Source organism: Podarcis pityusensis (genome assembly GCF_964106645.2).
Source record: "Podarcis pityusensis genome assembly, chromosome: 5".
NCBI classification, from domain to species: Eukaryota; Metazoa; Chordata; class Lepidosauria; order Squamata; family Lacertidae; genus Podarcis; species Podarcis pityusensis.
Genome location: NC_138032.1, coordinates 98,708,052 through 98,733,148, shown reverse-complemented (window position 1 = coordinate 98,733,148; position 25,097 = coordinate 98,708,052). Strand labels below are relative to the sequence as shown.

The 25,097-nt window shown below is 41.7% G+C and overlaps 1 protein-coding gene across 3 annotated transcripts in view; it reads left to right on the top strand.

The window, feature by feature from the left end:
* The window catches only part of LRP6 (LDL receptor related protein 6), a 103,243-nt gene that overhangs the window by 34,917 nt on the left and 43,229 nt on the right, over nt 1-25,097 (top strand). For all 3 annotated transcript variants that reach the window (XM_081005410.1, XM_081005411.1, XM_081005409.1), the window contains 4 exons: nt 9,021-9,217; nt 11,719-11,850; nt 20,936-21,332; nt 22,721-22,892. In XM_081005410.1, coding sequence (XP_080861536.1) covers nt 9,021-9,217; nt 11,719-11,850; nt 20,936-21,332; nt 22,721-22,892 — 898 coding nt within the window. The remainder of the gene's footprint in view (nt 1-9,020; nt 9,218-11,718; nt 11,851-20,935; nt 21,333-22,720; nt 22,893-25,097) is intronic.

Sequence of the window (25,097 nt, the reverse complement as noted above, 5' to 3'; positions counted from 1 at the left end):
CCAGTAAATCAACAGTGGTAAACCAAGGGCATACCTTTATATGTTGGAAACAATACAAACCATGAACCTAGGTTCACATGCCATGCTAAACTAAACCATATCTTAGCTGTGGGTAGTGTTGCAGCAACAACTGGGCCGGTGCATAGTGGCCACAGTTTTGCTCTGGGTACCCACATGCTTGCTTGTTCTTGCAATGCTGTAGTTTGCTTTTGTGTGAACTGAGCCTGTGTTGAAAATAATGTTTGAAAGACTGTAGGTTTGTAAATGAATGGTGCTGTCCATCACATATATCAAAAAATGGTGTTCTTGGGGACCTCTCTAGGCAGTAGCTTAAGGCTGAGAAGGTGTGAATCAGCTTAGTGTGCTTAAGACTGAGGTTTTTGAGAACTTTTAATAGTGGTATGATACTGACTTAGTACTCAAAATTCACTGCCAACCTTGAAAGATAAGTGCTGTTTTCCTATACAGTGGTACCTCAGGTTACATACGCTTCAGGTTACAGACTCCGCTAACCCAGAAATAGTACTTTAGGTTAAGAACTGTGCTTCATGATGAGAACAGAAATCAGGCTCCAGCGGCACGGCAGCAGCAGGAGGCCCCATTAGCTAAAGTGGTGCTTCAGGTTAAGAACAGTTTCAGGTTGAGTACGGACCTCCAGAACGATTTAAGTTCTTAACCCAAAGTACCACTGTATCACATTTAAGTTACAGCTGCAAAGGAAAAAGATTGAATTTTGTTATTTGTTTAGGTTTCTCGGTTGGTTGGTTGGTTGGTTGGTTGGTTTTTTGGTGTAACCTGCCTTGTGATCTCATGTTGCCAGGTGGGTAGCAATAAGAATATTTGAATTTGAATTCAGAGCTCAAATTGGGGGTGCAAAGGAAAATAATGGTCCACTTTGTCCTAGGTATTCATTTTAAAATTAAAACCAAATGCTACGGATCTGTGTGGTAGGGAGAAGCAGTTCCTGTTTAAACCATGACTTAAGACCCAGGGCTGTGACATGAATATTTATTATTACGGCCATACTGAAACCAGAATTTCTGTACAGTTCTTTACAAAAACGATAAAAACAACCAGAGTGGAATTTTACAATCAATATACTAATTAAATAGACTTAAAATGTATATCTAAGGAAATAAGAACTCCATTTAAGAATTTAAAGAATAAGAAAAATTAACTATAAGCTGTAATGGTTTATGACTGTGCAGCAGCTTTTGCTTTCTTTGACTTATGGCTATTGCACAAAATCTAGCTGCATTTCTAGTGACATATGGATTCCAGTCAGACAAGAGCTAATTTAAATAATATTCCTCCACTTTCCCTGGTACTTTTTGTACAAGTGGGCTTATGAAAGAGGCTCTGGGATCTGTATAAAATCTGCAGTGGAATGGAACACAGCCCACTGCTTCACTTTGACCCCTCTCACACGGGCAGACCCTCTCACCATGAGGAATCTTTCTGTATCTGTCTTCCAATAGTGCAGATGGCAAGACATGGACTTTAGACATGGACTTAATGCCTTTCTAAATTTGGGGATGTTCAAATTCGTCAAATAATTTGTAAGTGCCGGGACCATTCTGTTTGTCCAAAGCATAGGATATAGATCAGCTTGAGCTAAATGGGTTTGTAGTTCAATATTTCTAATTCTTTGTGAAATTTTCACTTTTGCTTTATCGTATCCCTGAGTTAGGATTTAAGTCAAAAGCTTTCACAGACGACATGGTCCTGACATTAGAACAACCTCTGGAAAATAGCCCAGAGGCACTGGAGTTTGGGAAATTAGCAGGCTTTAAACTAAATAAAGATGAAACTAAAATTTTAGTTAAAAAAAATGGATGGACAATCAAAAAATAATTTAGAAATAATCAATGGACTGAAAATAGAGAAAAAAGTGAAGTATCTGGGAATATGAATAACAGCTAACAACCATAATATTTTTAATGATAACTATGTGAAGAAATGGAAAGAAATCAAGAAAGATCTGAAAATACGGGGTAGAATGCAATTGTCCTTTTGGGAGGGAAATCTCTACTATAGAAATGAATGTTCTCCCAAAAATACTGTTTCTGTTTCAAACAGTACCAATACTTATTGATGCACGATGCAAAAAGAACAATCCAAATTTATCTGGCAGGGGAAGAAACCCAGAATAAAGCATATGATTATACTTTGAGGCATCGTGTTTGTGCTGGATTAAGGAATGGATCTTACTGAAGAACACCCAACTGCTAGATTCAGGAGGGCATGTGGACGGCACAGGTGTATGTGGTATGGCAAAGCCCAAATTTACAAGAGCTTCTCCAACTATTCTCCAACAATTCTCTCCCCGGTGCTTTTTAACATCTTTATGCGCCCCCTTGCCCAGATTATCCGGAGCTTTGGGCTGGGCTGTCACCAATATGCTGGTGACACTCAGCTCTATCTGCTGATGGATGGCCACACCGACTCGGCCCCAAACACACTGACCAGATGCTTGGAAGCTGTGGCTGGATGGTTTCGTGGGAGCTGATTGAAACTAAAGCCTTCGAAGACAGAGGTCCTGTGGCTGGGCCGGGATGGCATGGGGATGAGGGACCAACTCCCTTCTCTTGCGGGGGCCCAATTAGTGCCATTGCCTTCCGTTAAGAGTTTGCGGTTAATCCTTGACGCCCCCCTTTCCATGGAGGCGCAAGTTACAGCAACAGCCAAGGCAACATTTTACCACCTTCGCCGCATCAAGCAGTTGGTCCCTTACTTTTCCCACCCCGACCTGGCCACAGTGATCCATACTGTAATTCGCTCTACGCGGGGCTGCCCCTTAAGCTGTCCCAGAAGCTCCAGCGGGTGCAGAATGCTGCAGCGAGGTTCGTCACAGGGTCTCTGCCATGGGAGCATATTCACCCAGTGCTTTTCAAGCTGCACTGGCTCCCAGTGGAGTACAGGGTCAGGTTTAAGGTGCTGCTTTTGACCTTTAAAGCCCTTCACGGCCTGGGACCCTCGTACCTATGGGACCGCCTCTCCTGGTACGCTCCACGGAGAGCCTCAAGGCCCATAAAAGCAACACCCTAGTGGTCCCAGGCCCTAAGGAAGTTAGATTAGCTTCAACCAGAGCCAGGGCCTTTTCAACTCTGGTCTGGTGGAACGGCCTGGTGGAACGCTCTGCATCATAAGACCAGGGCCCTGCGGGATCTGATTTTTGCAATAACTCCCCAAGGCTCTCAACAATCACCTCAAGTCCACTTTTGTGAGAGACAGGAGTACTACATTGAATGCATATAATATAATTTGCAGGGCTTTGTTTGACAGACTAGGATATTGAGTGTGTTGCACTTGTAAGCTTCCTACCAAATAATTTATATAAAAAATAAAGAGAGTAGGGGCAAGGGCGCATCCCTGTTTTACTTCATTGAGAGAAGGGGTGGAGCAGGATAGATGACCTTTGCTATTACATCTCAGCCGCAAACGAGTGTTTTCATAGAGGCAGCATATCAAAGTCAGTAAATGACAGTCTATATTTGTTTCTTCCATCTTGTCCCACAGCCTCTGTCTTGGTATAAGTCAAAAGTAGATTTTAAATCAATGAAGGCAGCATAAAGCGCACCTCCAACTGGGGCTGTGTATTTCTCAACCAAGTGCTGTAGGACAAGCCCACTGTGGATTGATCCTTCCTGGAGCCTGCCTGCTCGTCATTTGGAATTTTTTCTTGTTCAAGACAGCCTGTCATTTTCCCAATAGATGGCTGACGTACAGTTTCCTAATAATGTTGGGTAGACTAATGGGTCTGTAGTTTGCAGGTTCTGTTCTTTTCCCTTTTTATATATTGGAAAGATTAACACTAGACCCCAGTCCTCAGGGATACATGCTGAAAGATCAATGCTTGTGAATAAAGCTACCAACACGGGCATCCACCAGTTGAAGCTGGATTTAATTACTTCAGGTGGAATACCATCGTTTTGGGGGGCCTTGCTTCTTTTGCGCATAGAGATGAGACTCTTAATTTCCAAGATGGTTACTGGGGGCCAGTTTGGAAGGTTACATGTATTTACCCTTTTATTCTGTGCTACCTCTTGCCCTGTTTGCCCAGTAGCATATATACTATTAAAATGGGATTCCCAAGTCCTTGCAGGGATACGATACTCCACTCTGGTTGTAAGGTTGGGCCAGCCTTTGGCAACCAGCTTCCAAAAAGTCTCCATGTCTTTGCCCTTTGCTTCTTTTCTTAAATTCCACCAAGCCTCTCTCTGGGCAGGGCCGTGACATAGTTACCTGAAGTTTCACCTTTCCCACAAACCCGTCCAGCGGCTGATAGTTATTAGAGGCCTTTCTCTGGTTGCCCCTTACTTCTGAGGTTTCCAGGAGAACAGAGCAGAGGAAACTATTGAGGGCAAAAAAGTTCCTTCAGAAACAAGAACTCTTGCTCAAATAAGGAGAACAAAAAGAACCACAATATTCAGCAAAAGAATTTTGCAGACAAAAATGAAATTAAAAAATGGAAATTATACATTTGATGAATGTATAATTGGAAATAAAAAATTAATTATACCAGAAACAGGAAATTAGCTAGGGAAGCAGCTGGACAGGAGACAAGGGAGTTAAAGGAATGCTGAAGCATTATACGAAAAGCTGAATTATTTGTTTGTTTATGTCCTCTTTGTGGAACATGTAGGGCAGAAACCTGTGCCTGAACTACCGTATTTTTCGCTCTATAAGACGCACCAGACCACAAGACACACCTAGTTTTGGAGGAGGAAAACAAGACAAAAAATATTCTGAATCTCAGAAGCCAGAACAGCAAGAGGGGTCGCTGCGCAGCGAAAGCAGCAATCCATCTTGCTGTTCTGGCTTCTGTGATAGCTGCGCAGCCTGCATTCGCTCCATAAGACGCACACACATTTCCCCTTACTTTTTAGGAGGGAAAAAGTGAGTCTTATAGAGCAAAAAATACGGTAAGTTTTTCAGGAAGGGAGTCTGAAAAGCTGAGGAATATAGTGGAATGGTTTTATTCCTCTTAGTTTTATTGCATTGTTGGTTAAGTAGATTCATAAATTTTAAATTTTTAAATTTCTTTGCATGTTGTCCTGAAATCCGTTTTTGAACACAAATATAGTGGTGACGCTATTAGGTGGCCTTATGGACAACTAAAAAAATGAACAAGTTGATAGCTCTGGATGTTACCCAGCCAAAAGTTCTTAAGAACTCAAAGGTGAAATTGCTGATCTTCTAACAAAAGCATGTAACTTAGTTGCTGAAATTGGCTGTAGTAGCCCGTCCAATATTATTTTTGAAAGGGCTCTGTGGTGAATTCAGGAAACTTTAGTCCTGCTTGCTTAATGTCTGTTCTGTGGAAATCACTATTAAATATAATCAGGTATATAGGAGAGCATGTGTTGCTAAAGAAGAATTGGCATGTCTTCTGCAAAAGCCTGTCTACCTTTCTGAAAAAGTCATTCAATAAATGCTGCTGAGTAATGTGATCAGCCATGGCATAAGAGAATGAGTTATGTTATGGATCACTAATAACTTTAAAAAACAACTGAAGAATAGGAATAAATTAACAGTCCCTCACAATGGAGGGATGTAAAAGGAGGATCCACACATTCTGTTTAGGGCCAGTGATTTTAAACTTGTTCATCAATGACCTAGAGTTAGAGCAAAGTGGGTATTGCTGACACACAGTAATTCAGGGTGGTAAAAACAAAACTGGGTTTGCAAAGAGCTCCAATTCAAGCTTCCTTCAAGGAGCTGAGTGTGCTGTACGTGGTTCTCATGAAGGGATACGATCTTGTTTGTTCAGAAATCAACATCTCTTCCTTAAATCATAGAAAAGCACAGCTGAAGTCCATTTGGGTGCCTTGCAAGCTCTTCCCTGCTTTTCCACATAGTTGCACTCAGGCAATTGTGATTAGTGTTTAGGAACAAACCTGTGTGCTTTTATAGTATGATAGTTATTGGTGAATTTGAAGTTTTCAGATTAAAGGCTGCCCTGTTGGAGAATGCAGTGTTGATAATACTAGTGATTTGCATATGTGGTGGGAACATCAGGTTATAAAATACGAAAGCATGCCATTGGGTGGTATAAGTAAGTATAGAGTGCTGTTGAAAGCCCTCATTGTATTATTGAGATTTAGAAAAGATACTGAGGAACCACAGGAGTTGATGCTAATCTCATTACTACTTCTTAAATAGAGCTAGCATGTGCGCACACACACACACACACACACACACACTCTTGTGCACCAACCACAAGAGTCAGTTTGGATCCCGGTTCAACATATTGAAAAATTGCCCAATTTAATCCAAGGTATTGTAAGGGCTGTCTAGTTCAGATCAGGTCTAAATCCCAACCCCCAAAAAGACAGAATTGTGACTAGCCAATTTATTATTATGGGGACCTTTTTTTTTTTTAAGGCTATAATGTGTTTTTTTTACTCTTGATAGAATTGGTTGACATTTGCAGACATAGTAGCCCTTCTTAAGTGAATGAAGCCCGCCAAATAGGATTATATATTTAATTAATTTGGACCCTGCCCTTCCTTCCAAAGGAAGCCAGGGAATTCTTGTGCTGATCACCTTTAAAAGGTTTAAAAGGTTTAGGGAGGAAAAGATGAAACTTATCTCATTCCTGCCACCCTCACAGGGTGAGGAGGGGTGCATGAGAGGGCTTTCTCAGGGGTTGCTCCCAGACTTTGGAACTCCCTCCCTGGAGAAGATGGACTGGTTCCCTCCTTGCTGTTGTCTGCTGTCAAGTGAAGACCTTCTTGTTCCAACAGGCTTTTGGGAACTGATTGCTTTGAATGAAAGGGTTGGTGCTGTTTTTATTGAAATTATCTGCATGTTTTTAATACATGATAGGTAGGTAGGTAGGTAGAGAGTTTTATTCTATCAACGTTTAATTGTTTTTTAATTATTGTTTTCCTCTCTATGTGGATGGCAGCTAACGGATTGAGGTTGAATCCCAACAAGACAGAAGTACTGTTTCTGGGGGACAGGGGGCGGGCAGGTGTGTGGGACTCACAGGTCCTGAATGGGGTAACTGTGCCACTAAAGGACAAGGTGCTCAGCCTAGGAGTCATTTTGGACTCACAGCTGTCCATGGAAGCTCAGGTTTACCAGCTCCATCTGATACACCGGCTAAGACCCTTCCTGCTTGTGTACTGTCTCATCAGAGTGGTACATGCCCTGCTTATCTCCCACTTGGACTTCTGCAATGGAACTCTACATGGGGCTGCCTTTGAAGGTGACCCGGAAACTACAACTAATCCAGAATGCAGTAGTTAGACTGGTGACTGGGAGCAGCTGCTGGGACCATTTAACACTGGTCCTGAAAGACCTACATTGGCTCCCAGTATGTTTTTGAGCACAATTCAAAGTGTTGGTGCTGACCTTTCAAGGCCTAAACAGCCTCAGCCCAGTATACCTGAAGGATTATCTCCACCCCCATCGTTCAGCCCGGGCATTGAGGTCCAGCTCCAAGGGCCTTCTGGCGGTACCCTCACTGCAAGAAGTGAAGTTACAGGGAATCAGACAGAGGGCATTCTCAGTAGTGGCGCCCAGTAAAATTGTTGTTGTTGCTGCTATTTATTTGGTAGATGACTTTTATCCAAATGCCCTCTCCTTCTGAATAGAATTTCTATGACTCCTTGTTATACATCTGTGCTGAGAGCAATGAAATAAGACGGGAAATGGCTAGAGCCCAAGTAGAGGAAGACTCATGCCTCATGTTGTATCTGACCAAACACAGGAGCATGGTCATGTGCGCAGGGTGTGCCTGGGCACAGCCTAATGGTTTTTTAAAAAACCCCAGGAATCATGGCAAGGAGGGAGAGAGCACACAGCAACCTGCTCCCTCGGCTGCCCAAGCAACTCACCATCATTTGTGGAGAGAGCTCAGTGGGAGTGAGGGGCTGCTTTTGCGGTGCGCAAGCAAGGAGGAGGAGGAGCCATCTGCCCTCCAGATCTGCCCTCCCTCTCGTCAGCCATGGGTCTTTTTCTGTGCATGAAAAATATATTATTTTGTCTTCTTGACCACTCTTGTTGTGGTTGTTTTGCTAGCTTTTTGACTCTTTACCTCTTTCTTGTCCTCATTTGCCTTGTCATTTCCCCCACCTTCCTTCCTTCCTTCCTTCCCGAAATAAATAAATGGAAAATTCCCCCAGTTGAAATGTGCTGTGCATGCCTATGCGCAGGATTGAGCTCATCGTTGACCCTGTTCTAGTGGTGGTGATGGTGAGAATTAACTGGATTAAATATTATTCTCTCTGGCTAGAATCTCTGTTAGAATATTAGATATCAAAATGCATCTCCTAAAATTCTCTTGTTCTGAATGTTTTATCACATTTTTCTTTTTTGAAATGCACCTCTTTGCAGTCCATAGTTAGTGCGACCTCTTTTTTCTTTCAGTGCATTTTGTATACTGATGTATAAAATATTAATTCAGATGTCAAGACTGCAATCCTATGTGCAGTGAATTGCAAGTGTAAGAATATATGTAACCATGTGGCATATATAAAGTAGTATTAGAGAGAGGGACAGCAAAGGTTGGAGTCTGCATTGTTGAAGTTGACAGAAAGAGAAAGTGTATTTGAGAAGAGGTGTAATACTGGGTGGAGGAAGACTAATCCTGGATGATTTCTGTAAGGAAATTTTACTGTATATATTCTGTAAATGTGTAAAACATTGAAAGTGTACTGTATTAGCTTCCTGGGTTGTTTTGGTTACAAACTGCTTTTTAATGCTGAAATATTGACACGTTTCATGACGTTCTTAGCAAATCATGAGTTTGCCTCTATGAGTTACTTCAAGCAGTGTACAACCCTAAAACTATAAAATCCTCAGTTAAGATTTAAAATAAACCTATTCAGGTTCTCTTAGCCGATTAAGGGAAGATAAGGTTGTCCTAATTTTAAAAATAAATTTAGGCAATTTAACAGTTCAGACCTAAGAAAAAGGATGGTTGATAAGAGTCCAATTAGGGCTTCTTTCCTAGATCTAAGGACTTTGCTTGTAGATTGAACATACGTTTTCCATTTGTTTTCCACCAGGCAAGCTGTCATTAAAGGGTCTCTTCCACATCCTTTTGCTCTGACATTATTTGAGGATACACTGTATTGGACTGACTGGACCACACGTTCTGTCCTGGCTTGCAACAAATACACTGGGGAGAACCTGCGTGAAATACATTCCAATATATTTTCTCCCATGGATATTCATGTGTTCAACCAACAACGACAGCCCAGTGGTGAGTTCTCTGTTCCCCCACCATTGCTAACTACAACTTTGAACAGATTGGTAGAAGTCCCAATTTGCCTTAGGGTGGAAGAGTTCATTATAGATGCTTTCCTTGGTACAATTTATAAGGCAATGAATTGAAAATATATCCCAAGAAACACTGGCACCAGTTCAGACAACACACCAAGTCATGGTTAAAGAACCTTAGCTATGATTAATCTCTGCATGATGGCTTGCTGTTGGCCAAAGAACAAAATTATGATTGACATGAACTGGTGAGTGAATCACCAACTCTTAATGTTTTTGATCTGAGTAGTAAAATCATATTATTTTACTCTCCCTGTGTTTGTGTTTTCAGTTTGTGGCAGGTAGCCAGGTTGCTTTTTCTTTTACAATTCTACACAGAATTGCAGAATTAGAAGAGAACCCAAAGTTCATCTAGTCCAACCCCCTGCCATGCAGGAATCTCAATTAAAGTATCCATGACCAATAGCCACTTTCTGAAGGAGTCTAAGTTCTTCCTGATGTTGAGTTAAAATCTCCTTTCTTGCAACTTGAATCCACTGGTTTGAGTCCTACCCATCAGAGCAGGCAAAAAAAACACCCCTTCCTCTTTCAAATGACAGCCCTTTAGATATCGTAGGCGGCTATCATATCAGTTTTCAGTCTCCTCTTTACCAGTTTGGTGTCATCTGCAGATGGGAAGAGCATCTCCTCATTTCCTTCATCCAAGTCATCTGTATAGATTTTGAACAACAATGGGCCCAGGACAGAACCCGGCGGCATCCCGCTTGTCACTTTTCCCCAGTATGGCGAGGAACTGCTAGGCAGCATTGGCCCAGCTCCTAAAGGTGTGGGGTGAAATCCATCCCAGCACCTAGTGGACCAGGGCCGTCTGGTGCTGCTGATTTGCATCTAGTAAATATGTGTCTGCTCAGAAGAAAGCCGCACTGAATTCAGATAAGGGTGTGTGGGGCTATAGTTTTTTATCTAGGCAGCCAGGGCTCCTCCGAATGACAAGACCTTTTTGCATCAGGTAAGGGGGGGACCACTTGCTTTTTAAAATTCTCTGATACATACAGAGCTGTGTGCCATTTGGACTGTATCTGTAGGTTTCCCCTTCTGTGTCAGTTAACTGGGGTCAAATCAGTATTGTTTACTTTTTATAATACATGGAAGATGGATCTCCCTTGGGAGTTTCTGGACTCTCCTTCCTTGAAGGTTTCTAAGCAGAGGTTGGGTGGCCTTCTGTCATGGATGCTTTAGCTGAGTTTCCTACATCGGAGGGGGCTGCACTAGAAAGATGACCCTTGGGGTCCCTTCCAGCTCCATGATTCTATGTTTTTCTGCTTCAACAATATTTCATTGTGTTCCTATAATTTTATAGAAGTCATGTTTCACCTTTAATGCTATTTTAGATTCAACTTCTAATTTAGCTAACAGGACAGTAAAATAATCCCCCCACCCCCGAGATAATTTGAACCCATGTGCTTTTGGCACAGATGTAGTACACACATTCCATTGTGGAGGAGTAAAATGTGTTTTTATAAATAAAACATGTTCTGTTTACAGACAGAACATTTAAATAGCTACCTTTCTACCGGTGGCAGTGGGGGCCACAGTCAGAAAAAAGTTGAGAAACACTGTCATGGGGGAAAAAGGAGACTGAGGGAGAAACAGCTTGTCAATTTAACTCCTTAGAGAGACAGAGGTGGCATTTATGCTTCTAATTACTTTGATCCTATGAAAGTGGATTTTCCCATGGTCAGGTGGCTCCCTGGGATCAACCTCTAGGAGGGATTGCTATTTAGGCTATTGCTTTATGTTCCTGACAAGGCAGGTCAGAGGATGAAATGTGGTGCAGAGGAAATGGAAATAGTTCCTGTTAACAGTAAGGAGGTTTCTGCTGTGCCAGAGTTTTCTGTGCAGCTGTCTTTGCTTTGCATATCTCATATCATCTGTCTGTGTGAAGGCAGACCAGTCATTACGATAATAAAGTCAAAATTGGGTTTTATATTTATTAATTTTATTTATAAAATACTATGCCCCTTAATATATTAAAATTTCAGAGCAGTTTACAACAGAAATACAATAAAAACAATAAAATGCAAATAGCATACAATAAAATTACCTCAGAAACTGAAAAAAATAAAATCACAACTGTATATCACAAACAAAACTGAAGGTTATGAAAATGAAATTCTCAATACAGCTTTTCTTCAAAAGGATGAAATGCAGCTTTGGAGGCTAACATTATTTTGCAGATGTGAGGAGGGAGGCTTGGGTTGGTGTGCAATGCCTTCTTTGTATTTTCCCCCTCCTGTGTACACATAGTTCCCCATTCACATAAATATACACCTATTCAAGTCACATATACCCTGTGTATGTGCACTTCCTTGCTTGTTTCTGCTGTCCATGTTTCTCTTCCCTTAAACACGTTATTCTTGATGTGCAATGTAATGTTTTTTAGTATTACTACACACTGATCTGCATGGTCTCTGTACTTGACAGCTACAAATCCATGTGGAACCAATAACGGTGGTTGCTCCCATTTGTGTTTGATGTCTCCTGTCAAGCCCTCTTATCAGTGTGCATGTCCCACAGGCGTGAAACTCCTTGAAAATGAAAAAACCTGCAAAGATGGTATGTTATAATTTTAAAAGTTATTCAGATAATAGAGTTTAAACTGGCAAAGAATTTGATCTGTTAGCATAATTGAATAGTGTACCTTTCTGGCAAGGATGCTACAAGTACAAAATGTACACTGCCACTTCAGTGTATGTTACAACAGTGGTTTCTCAAATTGTGGGGAGGGTGCAAGATACCTGGAGGAATGTGTGTGGAAAGTTCTAGGGAGGAAGAGTTAGTACCACATTAGACTTCATACATAGAGCTTTGTGGGGGGATACTGTGTGCTCACATGCCAAAGAACCTGTTGGAAGTGCATTGGGGGCTTGAAAAGGAGAGCAAGCTTAAAAGGGGGAATTTCTCATTTAATTTGATGGGCTTCAAGACTGGCAGCAGTTTCTGTGTGGGAAAGGCAGACAGCCCTGATTTAATGCCATTGCCAGACTCATAGGCCATTCTGGGCATGTTATAAACACACCCTGACTATGGCACCCAGATGGCTGTCACCTCTAATCTGTCACTTCCTGCTAAGGAACAAAATGCTTTTTCTGGAACTAACTGATAACCTGTATGAAGTATTTATCCTAAAGTCGAATTAATATGTTATGAACACACACACTTTTCACAGTGGGCTGCGATAATAATGTTATTGTTGTTTAAACCATGTTTTGTTCAAAGACCCATGGATCATCTCACAGACCTCAAGACTGGACTGTTGTAATGTGTTGAAGATTCAGAAACTACATCTAGGACAGAATGGAGTATCCAGCCATGCTCCTTACGAGCACTGCTGGCCGGGCACATATTACACTAGTTCTTGAAAGACCTGCACTGGTTGTCTTTGTCCTTCTGAGCCCAATTTAAAGTGCTTATATTGACATGCAAAGCCATAAATGACTTGGGCCAAATATCAGGAGAAGCACACTCTCTCTTATATGCCTCTCTTGGTATATATGTTTATTGTTCAATAAGAAGTGCAGGTGAAAGGGGGTAACATTAACCACTAGGCTTGCAGGGCTGATTCACAATGATGATCATCATCAAGTGTTGAAGATGTGTGTGTGGTTGGAATTTTGATGTCACCTCTGATCACATCAAACACAATGCTTTTAAAATGGTCTGTTCACATATTCTAGCTGTAAGTTATCAAGTGTTAGAAATGATAAAAATATAAAACACCAAATTACTTTTTCAACTAATGTCAAGATTTTACTTAGAAATGCAGATAGCTTTTTTTTTAAAAAAATGAGCATTTTATAGGTTCATCAGCTGTTTCTCCTTGCTCATTTCCCCCCTTTGTTTCTATTTAATCATGGCTATGTGAATCCACAGAAAGCTTGCTTAAAATAATTTGTGCCATATATATCATATTTTTCACTCCATAAGACACACCTGACCTAGTTTTTAGAGGTGGAAAACAAAAACAAAAAATTCTGAGTCAAATGTTGTACTAAACTGTTTAATAAACTACCGGTATATCAGAATAATATTTCAGCCATGTAAAGTGAACAGGAGTCAGCAGTGGCATTAAGAACCATCACTGTCATTAACAAATGAAGAGAGACTTTATCCCCTGGTAAGGGGGCAGGCAGTGGGAATATATGAGCTTCCCACATTGAGTCCCTTAGATCTAAGGACTGTATGGTTTGGCCCTACACAATTATTTTAATAAAGCCAAAAGAAGTGGGACTTTCTTCCTTTTTTTTCATTGCAGAGATCTCTGGGGGCTTTTATATGAGGGAGGAATGAGTGGGAAATCTGATTCAATTTCCATTTAAAGTCACACCTACCCAATTCACACCTTTGTACACAACAAAGCAAACCACAGCCGCCCTTCAAATTTCAAACTTCTGCAAAGGAAGGCACTACTGTCCCAGCAAGACCAGTGGCGGAGGGAGGGTCTTGTGTGGAGGCACGTCGCCTGTGGGGATGTGGGACGTCGCCCACACGAGCATTGTCCCAAGGGGGCGGCCGAGCATGGGGGCGGAGGGATTACACGGCTCCCGCTGTGCTTGCTTTACACCCGTGTAAGCGGCTCCTGTCCCACTTTGCTGCTTTAAAACAAGCCAAGGAGGAGGGTATTTGCTTCATAAGACGCACAGACATTTCCCCTTAGTTTATAGGAGGGGAAAAGTGCGTCTTATGGAGTGAAAAATACGGTATATCGTAAAGAAACTGAAAGGCTAAACTAAACTTGCAGAATTTGTCCCTGTAAATTACCAACTCATTAAAAAAGTTTCATTACTGCGACTTATAACTGCATAATACATAAACTAATTATCTTTATGTTGTCTGTCTAAATATTTTTTCAGGCAAGGGAGGAAGGATACAGTTCTGCAAAATTTGTTGTAGCTTCTTTTTCAAATATTCAAATCTTTACTCAAATATTCCAATCATTTATTTAATGACAATATAGCATTAGAGGCCTAGATTTGTTAGTACAGTATTCTTTCATCTGTTCTCAGTTGTCACTTTGAAAAATCTAACGGAAAAAGCAAATCCGTGTTTTCAGGAGATATAAATCCAAACAATGTTTTCTTTTCAGGTACGGAACAATCTATGCTGTTCTTTCAGTTAATATATCTGCCAAGAGCCAGTGCGATATAATGAACAGACTTAAATTGAAGAGACTAATATCCAAATCCTGTCTCTGTCATGAACCTTATTGGGTGACCCTGGGGCCTGAAATACAGGACAAAACTGTATCAATAGAGGATATAGCATTTTATATGGAAATACAGGACAATCCTGTATAGGTACGATGGCAACCCTACCTGTTACAGACCAGATTGGTGCTTCTGGACCACATGGCATAACTTTTATATTATTTCTCTGTTGTTCATCCCTGTTATTTATGAAATCAATTTATCACTTTTTTATTTCAATAAATTCCATATTTGGCTTTGGAAACATATCAGCACAACACTTTCAGTTAGGCTTACATTATGTCCCAAGACTTTCCTTGGTAGTCAAAATTGCATAAAGCAATCAACATAAAATATTACCAGTGAGAATGTGCTAAGTAATAATCCTGCAGAAAATTTACAACTGCTCTACAGGTGCTGTAGATCATTGTTGCATAGGTTTGTCGCAAGGACGGAAAGTGGAGGGAAGGTCTGGTCTTCTTCTGTGACAGATGTGACTTGCTATGCCAGCAACAGTGCCAGAGCTTGATGAATGCTAGATTTAGGATAGAGAAAAGAAGGTACTTCTTTATCAAATACTTCCATAAACTTAGGAATTGCTGTAACAAACTCTGGTGATGGTCACTGGCTTAGATGGCTTTTTGAAGGGGATTAGGCAACTGCAGTTCCATCAGTGGTGGCAAGATGGAAGCTCCAATGTGCAGAGGAAGTATTTATCTCTATAGCATTTGTCTTTGGGACAAGCACGTGCAGAGGGCCCATTGCCTTCATATCCTGCTTGTGGAATTCCTGGTACCATCTCACTGGCCACAGATGGAAAGAGGCTGCTGGAATAGGCAAACTTGAAAGGCAATTCTTATTTTGTTAAGTAGCATAGATGACTAATGGGTAGCCAAATTTGAATTTACTTCCCATTCTTCTCATCTGCCAATCCTTTGCACACCTAACATAGTTTTGAGTTATAAAACTGTAATCAAAATAAAAAAAATCCTTCCAGTAGCACCTTTAAGACCAACTAAGTTAGTTCTTGGTATGAGCTTTCGTGTGCAAGCACACTTCTTCAGATACACAAAAAACTGTAGTTCTTTATAGATAGGCAGACTGCTTCCCATGTGCTATTTAATCATGTCAGTGAAGTCAATTAAACTTATGTTATTGCTTTACAATTTGTTTTATTTAAATCAAACAATAAGTATGGGAAGATGCAGTATGTTTCCAAGCACAGTTCAAAGTATTAGTGCTGACCTTTAAAGCCCTAAACGGTCTCGGCCCAGTATACCTGAAGGAGCGTCTCCAACCCCATCATTCAGCCCAGACACTGAGGTCCAGCTCCAAGGGCCTTCTGGCAGTTTTCTCACTGTGAGAAGTGAAGCTACAGGGAACCAGGCAGAGGTTGGTAGTGGCACCTGCCTTGTGGAATACTCTCCCATCAGATGTCAAGGAAATAAACAACTATCTGACTTTAAGAAGACATCTGAAGGCAGCCCTGTTTGGGGAAGTTTTTAATGTCTGATGCTTTACTGTATTTTTTATATTTTGTTGGAAGTCGCCCAGAGTGGCTGGGGAAAGCCCAGCCAGATGAGTGGGGTATAAATTATTATTATTATTATTATTATTATTATTATTATTATTATGCAAAATTGAAGACCGCTGGAAGAGAGGCGAGTGCTGAAATATTTTTTATTTTTAACCCACATAAATGAAATCCAACTGACCAATGTTGGTGCCTAAACAATACCAACATCCATTTTCCCAAATGGAATGAAAATGAAGAGGAAGGGTTCTCAGTGAAATACGGGTAACTTAAATCTTATACTGGTTTTACTTATGGGGGGGGCTTTAAACAAATAAACAAAGAGTGGAGGAAACCCACTCTCTATTTGCTTATTTCCATACAACTGTCAGGCTGCTGTCAGCAACTCCCATGGCTGGTTGCCCAGGAACGTACAAAGACAAGGAATGTTCTTACCGTCTGCTTTTTATTCAGTATTTACAGAGAGAGGCTATAGAACCCAGCCTCTTGGATAATGGCATTGACCCAAATGAATCTCCAGCCCGCCCACCCCGTCTCTCCCACTTCCTCATTTGTTATCCTCATCACCTCCTCTATGGGTACTGGCAAGCGACCTCTGTCTTTGAGCCATTTGCTCTCCTACTTTCAAGGCTTGCCAGGTTCTGGGAGATGGTGGGTCTGGAATGCTTTCTAAAGACACTGTCCAGCAGCTGTTGCCCCCCTGGTGCTTCCTCTCCCTCCTCCTCCTCTCCCATTATTTCCCAACTTTTCCCCTCATCTGCCTCTGAGCTGTGACCTCCCTCAAACCTCTGTTGTAAATCTAAGCTGTCTTCCTCTCCCTCCTCCCTGGAAGTGTCAGGCTGGGGAGGCGGCCTCTGCCCAGTCCCTGACAGCCACCACCTGTGCTGCTTGAAGGCTTCGGCAGCATCCCAGAGCTGCCTTCCCAAAGCTGGTTAAGTGCGGCACTGTGCTTTGTTAACGAGGCGCGAGGGCTCTGGCAGGGTTCTAGAGGTTCCTTCCCAAAGCTGGGCAGGTGCTTACTGGGCTTTGAAAGGTGGCAAGAGGGCTCTGGGACACTGCCAGAGCCCTTGTGCTGCCTTTCTGAAGCCGGGTAGGCAGCCGTCTGCCATTGGGGGGGGTGCAGTTCCGAGGGTTCCTGGCTTTACCCATTTTTACGTATATGGACTCCTGGAACCAAACCCTTGTGTAAGACCTAATAGCATTTTTTGCAAGTTTATGGCAAGCATAATTTTTTAAAAATTCAAGTGTTCTGATTCTTTAAGTAACAGGAGTATTTTATTCTTCGGTGCATAAGGCTGGATCATCAGGAAGAGGATTGGGAGTGAGGGAACACTCTGTGAATTACTACAATTTATAGTGCCTTGGCATTGACAGATGATCCATATAGCCAAAGGTGAACCTGGCTGACCCCAGCAGAGTAGTTTCCATGTCAATTAACTTTTGCTTTCTCAATTTGCAGCATATAAAAACCACCTTGTATGCATGTGTATTTTAATTGTATCTGGGAGAGGCAGTTGTAAGCAATCACTTTCCCCCCTAGTTTCCTGTTTCTAGCCATTTTGGAAATCTTCAAAAGAAATATTCATCAAGGAGCTGAAATTGCAAATGGCATAGTATTACTTAAATGCTATGTGAATTAATTCTTTTTGACTGATAATAACTGAGTTGGGCACCTAATTTCGGTTTCCACATGTTTTCAAAATAACACTTAGCAGTGGATGTAAGCCAAAAATCCTAGTTCATTAGTGAGCTGAGTCAAAATCATAGTTCAATACTCCTCCAGTGTCTCAGCTCGAAAGTGCCAAAACTCTTGTGCAGAGCAACAGAAATAAACTGAGTGTGATAGAGAAGCCGAGAGCAAGCAGTGTGTATGAATATGTGATGGCTACTGCTGACAACTTCATTTTACATAGGCTCTCCCTTTCATTGTACCAGATGCCGCATAAAGCTCTCCGGACTTTCCTCATGCCATGTTAGTGCTGTTGGGTGTGAAATAGTCTCTACCATAATAGAGGCTTGCAAAGTCAGGAATGGTATTGATCAAATAGATACAGAGACATTATTTCTCCGTCTCTCATAAAACTGACACTCTGGCCATTCTCACCCACTGAAGTAGGTTCAGAAAAAAGGAAATCCTAATGAACACAAACTTCAGCTAAGCTTATAGACTTCATTGCCACAAGTTCTGACAATGGCCACTGACTCAGGCAATTTTTGGAAAAAGATTTAACCTCTTCACTTCCTTTCTTATTTTAATGTACATTGAGCTGTTCACACATTATATACTGAGAATAACTGTCAGTCTGGTAAAAGCTTAAATGTACAGTCCATGTTTATGCTATTTCCATAATTCTGTGGTGGAAAACCTGTTTTTTGGGTTTGGGGGTTTAAAAAAAAAAAAAGGTGATTCTGCGGAGAATGCAGCACAGTTCTCTAATCTATGTTCACTGCATTTTAATTGTGCCTTGCTTTTGAGGGGCAATTATGTTTTAGTATACATTTATGAATACACTTCCTTCCTCCTGGCTGACACTAGGAATGTACTGCTGCTGGTTACCAAACTAATAGAATCCTATATTTTCATAGGAGGAGATGCTTTCAAGCTGTTTTCCAGAGGTGCCACTTGGCATTGTCTCTTCTCTCCCCTCAAAAAAATGAGTTTCAGACCATATGATTATTCCTCGGCAGTTTCAATATTTCTAGTTGCTGTGAGGCATACAAACTACAGCAAATCCTCTTACAATGTGTTGCTTTTTTGCAGTTTAGCCTGGAACATATCCAGGAGCAGTCCTTTGATCCTGGCTGTGAATCTATACTTCCCCCGTACCAAAACCTGAAATAATGCCCCTGAGTTTGCATTGACAAAGCCAGAATATATTAGCTGAATCTTCAAGCCGGCCGTTGGAGGCTTGTCTTAACGTTTTTAATGTACACTGGTACCTCTAGTTGCCTTCACCTCTGGTTACATATCCTTCGGGATACGTACGCGGCAAACCCGGAAGTATTTTCCCGGGTTTTGCCGCATGCGCATGTATAGAAGATGAGAACCCAAAGATTTGCAATGGTCTTTGTATTTCCTGTACTGCCCCAGTAGAATAAAAATTTGGCTGTATATTCAACATGCTGAGGCTAGAACACCATTGCAGATAAGTCCATGAAAGTTAGTAGTCTACACACTACTGTGCTAGGATTTTATTATTATTATTTTTTTATAGCACAGGGCTTGCCAACCTTTTTTGGCCTGTTTTGCAAACCAGAAAAAACTTGTTGTGGACATCTATTGGCTATGATAGAATTTGTATTTCAATTGGGGGGGGGGAACACTGTGGATGCCAAGAGAGGTGAGAGTAAAACAGAGACAAAATAACAGCTCCTGCTCCTGCTTGAAGATAAGCTGATGGTACTGTCTCCAGTGGGTAGGTGAAGCGGAGTTGCAGAGCACAGGCGACAGAACACATAATCATGTGCCCCACTCTTGGTTGCTTAATTGTGGCTAATGCCAATCAGGAAAGTCTGACGCTACTGTGCCTACAAATTCTTCATTTGCTTTTGTCTGTGTGGACTTGAAATTCAAAATGCTTTTCTGCTACCTGAACTATATTTGTGGGTAAATGCATTTTTAATGGTTCAGATATATGAGGGAATGTCTTGATCATTATGATACCAGAGTGCTCTTCTCATCTTAGCTTCTGAATGCTTAACACTATTCCAGACTTGTAAAGAAAACGCCCTTAATGTTGTTTGGGGTGGATTTTCTATTTTAGGCTACATTCCAACACAGCTTTGGAGTACTAAAGTGTCTCCAGATTGAACCATGGATGTGATGTTAGAAGAAGTCTGTTTTTCTGGATCAATATTTGTTTGAGAGACATTTTAAAAACCCCAATACATTAATAGTGGATAAGAGAAAAAGGCATTCCAGTGGCAAAAATCAATAATTTCTTTGAATTCCCCCCCCCCCCCAGTTTCTTTCTGGGGTTTTTTGCCCATTAATCCTACATTTTTGATGGATGCGGGGAAATACCCCAACATGCTACATTTACTGGGTGCACATGTTAACACATGTAACATTCAGCTGATTTTCCTGGGATTTTCTTTGTCTCAGATGCTTTATGTGTACAGAAGATAACTCGGAATAGTGAGCAGTTGAAATTTCAAGAAACCATTTACATCTATGCATTTAACTATGTTCTAGAAGGATGGTAATGTAAACTTCGGTGTAAACTCTGAAAAGGAAGGGGCAACAGGCTGTAATTTTTACTCCTTCCCCCAAAAAACTATGGTTAACTGGTTCTGAATTGTGTTCCTTTAGGTTCTGAACTGAATTTTTCAGACAGGTGCTGCTTTTGTTCATGTGTTGTAGCTGCAAGAGATGATAATATTTTACTTTTTGAAAATAAAAATGTTTAGTTGTACAGGGTGGTCTTTCGCAAGTGACAAATTACCCAATCCATCTAAACCACAGAGCCTAGGGCTTGCCGATCAGAAGGTCGGCAGTTCAAATCCCCGCGACGGGGTGAGCTCCCGTTGTTCGGTCCCTGCTGCTGCCAACCTAGCAGTTTGAAAGCACGTCAAAGTGCAAGTAGATAAACAGGTACTGCTTCGGTGGGAAGGTAAACGGCGTTTCCGTGCGCTACTCTGGTTTGCCAGAAGTGGCTTAGTCATGCTGGCCACATGACCCGGAAGCTGTAAGCCAGCTCCCTTGGCCAGTAAAGCGAGATGAGCGCCGCAACCCCAGAGTCGTTCGCGACTGGACCTAATGGTCAGGGGTCCCTTTACCTTTACTTGCTTGTGAAATGTGTAAAATTGACACATTGAGCGTTTTAGATTAAGGGCATGGTACAAATGTAAGAACTTCTAAAAAATTATTTGGATATCTTTGTTCTAAGTTTTTTAAATATATGTATATATATCTGTACAGGTGCCATGGAGCTGCTTCTGTTAGCCCGGAGAACTGATTTGAGACGGATATCATTGGATACTCCAGATTTCACTGATATTGTTTTGCAACTGGAAGATATTCGACATGCCATTGCTATTGACTATGATCCTGTAGAAGGGTACATCTACTGGACAGATGATGAGGTGAGGGCCATCCGGCGCTCTTTCATTGATGGGTCGGCTAGTGAGTTTATTGTCCAAGCACAAATTGCACACCCTGATGGCATTGCTGTGGACTGGATTGCCCGTAACCTTTATTGGACTGATACCGGCACAGACCGCATTGAAGTAACAAGGCTTAATGGAACCATGAGGAAGATCTTGATCTCAGAAGACTTGGAAGAACCTAGAGCTATAGTTTTGGATCCCATGGTTGGGTAAGATGCACTAATTTGCTATATCAAACCAATTCATTTCATGGGTTTCCAGCTTGCCCTGATTCAGAAACCGATATCTCAGTTCTGCATTACTTAGATTAAGGATAAGCAGTTGGAGACCTCAAGGCCACATCCATTCTGAAAGGATTTCCACTGTGTTTACAAATAGCCTGTCAGTCCCCTGACACAATACACTGTTATGCATCTCAGTCACTTAGCTGAGATGCAAGCAGAGGACTATTCTACAGTGGAAACAGCGTTGGCCCTTCTTACACACCTCAGCTACTTCCATGGGAGAACTGGTAAATAGTGATGAGTAGCTGACATGACTGAACTAAGCAAAAGGCCAGCCTGGAGATTTGGACAATCAAAGAGGCCCCATTCTAAAGAGAGGCAGCTTTGATTTTCATGTGAACCCCCTGCCTATGTTTCCTAGTCAGCTTCCTAAATAGTTCTAGCAGTCAATCAATCTACAAATGATTGGCTGAGTCTGTAAAGAGACAGTACCAGAAAAGTCCAGGCAGAGAATTGATCTGGTTACACAATCGCCAAGTCATTTGTACGCTGTTTCTGTGGGTCTAGGTGTTTTTCTGGAATATGGGATGCTTTAATATGCAGGCAATCCTTGTTAAGCCTGCCCCACCCCTTTTCACGATGTCTTTGGGGCGTGTGATCACGCCTCATTTGGACGCACCTAAATCGGGAGTTGCCTGTTTTCTATTGTAATAAATCTCTGGAGTGGTTTAACAAAATTTTAACATTGATGCATTTTTTTCTTTTTAAATTATTTTGATCAATTTTTAATCCTCGTTTTATTTGTATGTTGCCTTTCCATAGTTAAAATCATGCTCAAGGTGGCTTACAACATGAAAAGATTTTAAATTGCCCTGAACCTTTTCAATAGATGACATGTTGACCATGTTTTAGGACAATATGGTGTAATTCCTGAATTACTTTTCAGTTAGTGTTTGAATAGCTACTCACTTGATCTCCCATATGCTTTATATGCAGTTTTATTCTTTCTGTCTTTTAAAATGTAAACATAAGCAGATGTAAGTCTCAGCCTGTAAGCATTAAATATTGTTCTATTTAAAACACTTTACTTTCCATTTGGGAGACTCTCCCCCCCCCCCAATCTCTCGTGTGTTTAAAAAGTGAAAGAACTGCATCTAGTTCTTGATATCCCTTTCAGTGTGTTCATAGTGATGACCACACAATGCTCAACGCGTATACACTTCTAGGTTATACATTTATGAGAAATTTACATCAGATTGCAAAGCAGTTTAAATTAACTAATCTGTTTCAGTGAATCTCTTTAGCTAAAGAAAGCAAAGGCCACAGCCCAAATTCCTATCATTTTATTGCAACATTTCTGTTTCTCCTTACAGCTATATGTACTGGACTGACTGGGGAGAGAACCCAAAGATTGAGAGAGCTGCATTAGATGGATCAGACAGAATTGTCTTGGTGAATACTTCTCTCGGCTGGCCAAATGGCTTGGCTCTGGATTATGTTGAAAACAAGATATACTGGGGAGATGCCAAAACAGACAAAATTGAGGTCTGTTATTTCTGTTTTATATCAATCGAAAATCCCAGATTTGCTGCTAGCTTCCTGAGACAGCCTATGATGAATTTGTGTTGAAAACTCATTAATCAGTACAACTAGAAATAGCTAGTTCAGGATCATAATTAATTATTGGTGAATTTTAATATCAGCATTCTCTGTTGCCTTTCTCTGAGCCCTTTAAGGATTATCTAAATTATATTTTATTTTCTGTTGAATAAAAGGTCAGTGCTGGTGAGTCAGAACAAATATATAAAACACAGAGTGTATTCACAAGGAAAGTGCTAGATATTACTGTCATTTCACAGAAATACGTAGCTTTTACCTGCTGTAGCTGTTGTGCATTTTTTTCACCAGCTTGGCTCCCAGTTCTGAACTTCATTGCTTCATACACACAGCTCTTAAAGCTGTAGACTATAAAACCCCACATTGACTGAAATTCTGAAAGTAGAGAAGCACCCCTGGGATAAACACAGAAATTTCCCGAGTTCTTCTGAAGGTTCAGAAAGGTTATCATCATCTTGGAAGCCTTTCCTCCACCTCCACAGAAACAGATGGCTCCATTCGTTCCCAAAGGAGAATTTGGCAGTCTTATAATATCCTCTTATTTTGAGGCATGCTTTTATAAACCCCAAAGTTCTTTTTCAAGCTTGGCTCAGGAGAACTTTGCTAGCAATTCCTATTGTTTAGTTATTGTAGGTTTGCTTCTTACAAATTCTACTTTTGCATATGAAGCAATCTGCTTGCTCTTCCTGTATTCCTGGCTGAATGTTAGACCCCCTTAATATATGTGCATATCTACGGCTATGTCCACAGCTACTTCCATGCCATTGAAAAAGCACGCAGGGTTTTCCACTCCTGTGGTTACTTCTGACAATGACCTGGTCTGCATGTCATGAAACCATAGTTAGACTGAACTATGATTTACGTGCTGATGCATGCTACTGAAATCACAAGTGCTTTGATCCACTCCTGCTGCTGTTGGGAAACAAACCATACTGGGGGCTTGGTGTTGCATCTGCACCAGGGTCAAGTTCAGACAAAAAGCTGAATGGTGGTTTAGCTTGCAGCATCAACAGGGGTTTCTACACATTTATTTCATGGGGCACTGGGAACAGTGGATTGGGTATATCTTCTCACATGACCTCAGGCAGGAGCAAAGACGTTTTCAATTTTGATCTCATTTTATTGTTGCTTTATTTTATCTAGTCTTCCTTAGTTTTAACTCCTGTCTTTGAGTCTTACGCAAATATCTATACAGTGGTACCTTGGTTTACAATCTTAATCTGTTCCTGAAGTCCAGTCTTAAACCAAAGCGGACTTAAACCAAGGCGTGCTTTCCTATAGAAAGTAATGGAAAATGGATTAATCTGTTCCAGACTATGGAACAGCAACCCCTAAAACAGCAATTAGACATGAATTTTACTCTCTAACGAGGCCATTGATCCATAAAATGAAAGCAATAGACCAGGCTGCAATCTACTACCCAGTATAAAAACCCTTACTGCATCCTGCCCACACCGTCCTTTGCCTGTGAGGGAATGCCGGGGCAGTCACTTCTGGGGCTGAGCCGTTTGGCGTTGCTCTGGGGCCCGGAGTGGCGACTGCGCATGCGACACCCGGTACTGGGGAAGGGGGTGGTTGCTGCAGCAGCAGCACAGCCTTTGATGCTGCAGTGACAGCGGCGACAGAGGGACCCAGTGCCGGAGAAGAAGAAGGGAGAGAAAGAGATGCCAGCTGCCGTGCGCCAAAGCGCACTTTGGAGAGACCCCTGTTGGGACTTGGAGAGGAACGCGAGGGGGGTGTCACTTGTCCTTAGGATCCTGTGGTGGATAGAGCCGGGAGGGTGCAGGGAGGGGAGTCCGTGGCAGCGAACCCAATCTGGGTTGAGTTTCCTTTTGCTTTGCACACACCTCCCTCCCCAAGGAGTGGATATTATCGATCCGCCTTCGGCCTCCTTCTCCCCCGAGGTGCGCTGCCTTTAGGGACCTCCTCGTGAGTCAGCCTGGCGGCTCCACCGTGCGCGCTGTTGCCGATGTGGACCGGCAGCAGCTCACCGGGGTGTTTGGGCAAGGGATGGACTCCCTCTTTTCCCACCAGCCCTGTTGGTCTATCTTCTTCGCCCGAAGAGTCTCCCGCCTTCTTGATCAACTACAAAAAAAGATGCTTGGCTCCATCACAAAGGATTATTCACCTAGA